The following is a 5,041-nucleotide window of genomic DNA, read 5'->3' as shown; positions in this document are numbered from 1 at the left end:
CTATATGTGTAATGTTTGGATAATTAATTTGGTTATTGATTAATTAACGAACAAAGCTCCAATATTAATCTTCATGTCTATCCCTGTCATTATGAATGATGCAATGCTAAAGTTGCTGTGAGTTGGAACTCGAGGAACACGAGAGTTTATTTTATTTCTATACTCCATGCTTTTCGACCAATACCATGGGCTTGTTTTCATGTAGCTATTAGTTAAAAATTTATTCTCCAACGCTTGCATATTTCAAGTTGTAGTTTTGGAAGAAAAATATAAACTAATGGAATTCCAAATGGCTAGGATGCTCTATTTATACAAGAATATACTATATATAACAAAGGTAAATAATTAAATTCAAACATTCTAAGATTCATATTTCATATTTTCACAAATATAACATGTTGTTAAAAAAAATTAATATAGTAAAAAAGATGCTATGAAAAATAGAAAATGGCTATGAATAAAATAAAATAAAATAAGTCAAGGTGTGCTACACACTGTTCTTAAGACTATTTCTACACCTCAAAATATTATTTTGGCGCAAACAGGCTGTTGACGAATAGTTCTTAGGATGTAATGACTGTTGTTGGAGTGCACACTGAATATAACAATTTAGAACTACAAATAATTAAATATACAATACGATGATTTATTTGGTAGTGTTTACAATATGGAAGAAGTAGAGTTGAAAAAGTAGAGAAAAAATCAATATCTTACAGTAACCTGTAGGCCACTATTTATATACTGAAGGTGTCTATTCCAAATACCTCTTCGAATAGCCACCATTTAATTTAACTCTCTTTTAACTACTTTCAACTTCTTTTAAAGTTATTTCCATAACTACCGTAACTTTCTCCTTTAACCAAATTTAACGTTATTAAAATGAGTCAATTAACTTTAGTTAATTAACTTTCAACAATTTTGTTAATGTTATTTGGCTTTCCATTAAGTTTAAATTGGAACTCTTTTTATTTAATTCAAATTCAATTGTGTAGTGGTATTTTGAAATACCCATCGCACATTTACAACATAATAATCATAATTCTTATAATATGTACATGATATATCGTATGTTGTCATACTGATCATGATTCTTAGGTCACATGATGGTTTTGATTTTTTCAATTTGTATATATTATGATGAACTTAAGTATTGCTATATGTGCATTACAAGATCATGTGTGTATATAAAAATATCTAGATTGATTTGAAGTCTTTTTATTTTTTCATAATTTAAATTCGAATAATCAATTAAAGAAAACTGTTTAAAAATCTATTAAAGAAGTAAAGAATTGTTAACTAGTTGAAGATACCTGCCAGTTGAAAAAAAAAACAAGAATAATCTCCTTGAAGAAAAGAAAGAACAAACTAATTGTTTGATACTTTTGTTGTCTCTCCTTTCAAAGTGGAATTGGGCACAATAGTCGTCATCATCTACCACTCATTTCACGTTGTCATGCATATTTCGAGCATTGTATCGATGCAGTCTATTAATTGCAAATATCATGCTGTTGAGTTCTTGCACATGGATATTCATGATCGATCTCGAGCCCCACGTCGCTTGATCCGTTTTAAATATCTAACTATATATTCTCTTCTACTCTCTTTTTGAACTTGGATGTTAATTTATTTTGCAAGTTGGTTAGTTGAAAACCATTCTAGCAACACAATCTTGACAAATATCTTAATTCTTACATCGGCATGCATATTCACCAAATACAAAATTCTTTCCCATTAAATTTATTCCCACACAAATACAATCAATGCGTTAGTATGCATGATCTATATGAATATCCAAGGTGTTTAGAGAGTAACCATAATGTTTACAAAAATATGTGGTATCATAAGGAAAATAAGAAAATTTTAAAGAAATAGAGGGCTAACAGAATGTTGATAAAAACAACATTAATGGTTTTTGATTTATCATATTTATATTTAAGTGATTAAATCGATAACAGTTTAAAGTTGGTTTTCAGCTCTAACATTTTTTTTTTTTGGGCTGGTAATCACTGCTTAAGATCTGATCCTTTTAACGAAAAAATGGAAATGGTAGTGTGGGGTCCTAAGATCTTCTCAGAGCTTCTACTTTGTCTTAGCTTTGTTCACAAATCAGAATCTTAATCTTGGGTTAAATTGGTATCTTTGTCAGGTCATCAAAACTTAACTACTCTTAGATCTTTTGGAATATCTTTGTATGCTAAATGTAGTCCTCATACATGACTTTAGTTTCTACAAAGAATTTAGAGTTTATTCAGCAAAGATTTGATTAGTCATAGGTTTGCGAATTGAGGACTCACCCAACATTATTATTAAATCAAAATACTAATAATTAATTAGAAAATGAAGATATAGTAATTATATGATGAAGATTTAAAGCAAAAGTAAGGAACCTTAACTTATTAATTATTAATTGCCCCATTCTTAGAGGGGAAAAAATTGGAGACTGGAAATTATAAGGAAAAAATATAATACCCACTCCCCATCAACCACCGTATTCGCTATTGATTGTATAAGAGATTGAGATAAAGAAAGCTTGGAACAAGATGACAGAAGCCAAACGTACAGTTGTCAAGAGAGATAAAAACTATATCTGTAAAAGCGAGTTGATCCTGCTTACACTACGAAATCAATCATTTGATTTTTTTTATTCATTCATTTTCTTTTTGTGTGTCAGAACCGGGGCAAGCTAATGGGAGAATTCTTTTTTGTCAAAGCCTTGAGCTTCCTCTATATATAGGGACACTTTGATAAGTGTTTCATTCAACAAACTAGCTTTCTTAATTTCTTTCTTTCACATTTCTCTCTTTTCTCTCTCTCATCTCTAACAGTCGTACATAAAAAGCTTTCTATTAAAGCCTCATCATAAATCAATTCAAGAAAGCTAGATAGTGATGGCTATAGAGATTGAGCAACCATCTGTATCTGTTGGTCTTTCAAAAGTTGCTGTTTCTGAAACCCATGGTGAAGACTCTCCATATTTTGCTGGCTGGAAAGCATATGATGAAAACCCTTATGAGGAATCAACTAACCCATCGGGAGTCATTCAAATGGGATTAGCAGAGAATCAAGTAAGTGTCACACCAAACAGAAAAAAATAATAAGCTTATGACCAGCTAAAGAATGCTGCTTAACAATTAGGGCAAGTCCGGGGTATACTTTGGAATATAGTAAACTAATGTTTGCTGTTTTATTTTGGACTTCAGGTTTCATTTGATTTGCTTGAAGAGTACTTGGAACAGCAACCAGAAGCCCTCAACTTGGGGCAAAGGGGCTCCAGGCTTCAGAGAAAATGCTTTGTTTCAAGATTACCCATGGACTCAAATCGTTCAGACAGGCAATGGCAAGCTTCATGGAACAAATAAGAGGAGGAAGAGCTAAATTTGATCTTAATAGAATTGTCGTAACGGCAGGCGCCACTGCAGCCAATGAGCTTTTAACCTTCATTCTTGCGGATCCTGGTGATGCTTTGTTGGTCCCTACTCCATACTACCCAGGGTAAGATTTTGTTTATCACTATTTTTATCAGCATCCTATTCAAATTTTTCTGTCTGAATATCATTACTCATTGATTTCGTTTCTATTAATCTCCAGATTTGACAGAGATTTAAGATGGAGAACTGGAATCAAAATTGTTCCAATCCATTGCGACAGCTCAAACAATTTCCAAATTACCCCTCAAGCATTGGAAGCTGCATACAAAGAAGCAGAATCCAAGGACATGAGAGTCAGAGGAGTCCTGATAACCAACCCTTCAAACCCGTTAGGCGCAACAATCCAACGGTCAGTTCTAGAAGAGCTTCTAGATTTCGCTACACGCAAAAACATCCATTTAGTCTCTGATGAAATCTACTCCGGCTCAGCTTTCTCATCGTCCGAATTCGTTAGCATTGCTGAAATCCTAGAGGCCCGTCAGTATAAAGATTCTGAAAGAGTTCACATAGTTTACAGTCTCTCTAAAGATCTTGGTCTCCCAGGATTTAGAGTTGGGACTATTTACTCGTATAACGACAAAGTTGTTACCACTGCCAGGAGAATGTCCAGCTTCACTCTCATTTCTTCCCAAACACAATATCTCTTAGCTTCCATGTTGTCAAATAAGAAATTTACTGAGAATTACATCAAGACAAATAGAGAGAGGCTTCAGAAAAGATATCAGATGATCATTGAAGGCTTGAGAAGCGCCGGGATCGAGTGTTTGAAAGGGAATGCCGGGCTGTTTTGCTGGATGAATCTAAGCCCGTTGTTGGAGGAACAAACGAGAGAAGGAGAATTGGCTCTTTGGGATTCTATGTTGCATGAAGTGAAGCTTAACATTTCACCCGGTTCATCTTGCCATTGTTCTGAACCCGGTTGGTTCAGGGTGTGTTTTGCTAACATGAGTGAGCAAACACTAGAAGTTGCATTGAAAAGAATACATAATTTCATGCAAAAAAGAGAGAGACGCAGAAATTAATTATGGTTACTGCATTCTTCTTGTTATTTTTTTGGGTAAATTTTACCCATTATTTTGATTCTTTGCGTGACAAAATCAATTACGAACAACAGGGTTTGTTTGTCTCATTATACTGTACATTAGTTTGAAGTTGAGATTATATTATTGTTTTCTTGCTTCTTGCTAAGCAAGTTACTTAGTAATTCCATTAATATTTGCTGTACTTGTAGTTTTTTCTTCACCTAATGAAAAGTAATGTTGTTCTGTCTTTGACTTGGTCACTATTTAATTCAAGCAAGAAATAGGTTTGTTTGACTTTTGAATCGTCAGTAATACATATACCAACGTTAAAAAAACGCTCTACTAAAAATCCATTTCTTAAGTCACATAGTGGGAAGAAGTATAACACGCATATTCTCAATAGTAATACGGGCTAAAGCTTCCAAAAACATAGTTGAAAATCAAAACTACCAAACAAAAATCGTCAGTAATTTCAATGATTTAATTATTCTTTAGAAGTTAAAATTCTAAAGCTTCCAAACATAGTTGAAAATCAAAATTGTCAGTAATACATATACAAACTTGTTCACATTTACATTTCTCAAACATCTA

General features: G+C 32.9%; 1 protein-coding gene across 1 annotated transcript; it reads left to right on the top strand.

Moving 5' to 3' along the window:
• Positions 1–2,888: 2,888 nt before the first annotated feature.
• LOC18055612 (1-aminocyclopropane-1-carboxylate synthase 7) lies at positions 2,889–4,450 on the top strand. Its single transcript, XM_024178471.1, is given in 5 exon segments — positions 2,889–3,065; positions 3,201–3,248; positions 3,250–3,306; positions 3,308–3,492; positions 3,589–4,450. Coding segments are annotated over 5 exon segments (1,329 nt in total).
• Positions 4,451–5,041: the final 591 nt, after the last annotated feature.

This window comes from Citrus clementina, unplaced genomic scaffold (genome assembly GCF_000493195.1).
Source record: "Citrus clementina cultivar Clemenules unplaced genomic scaffold, Citrus_clementina_v1.0 scaffold_1, whole genome shotgun sequence".
Taxonomy (NCBI): Eukaryota; Viridiplantae; Streptophyta; class Magnoliopsida; order Sapindales; family Rutaceae; genus Citrus; species Citrus x clementina.
This window is presented reverse-complemented; position numbering and strand designations above follow the sequence as displayed.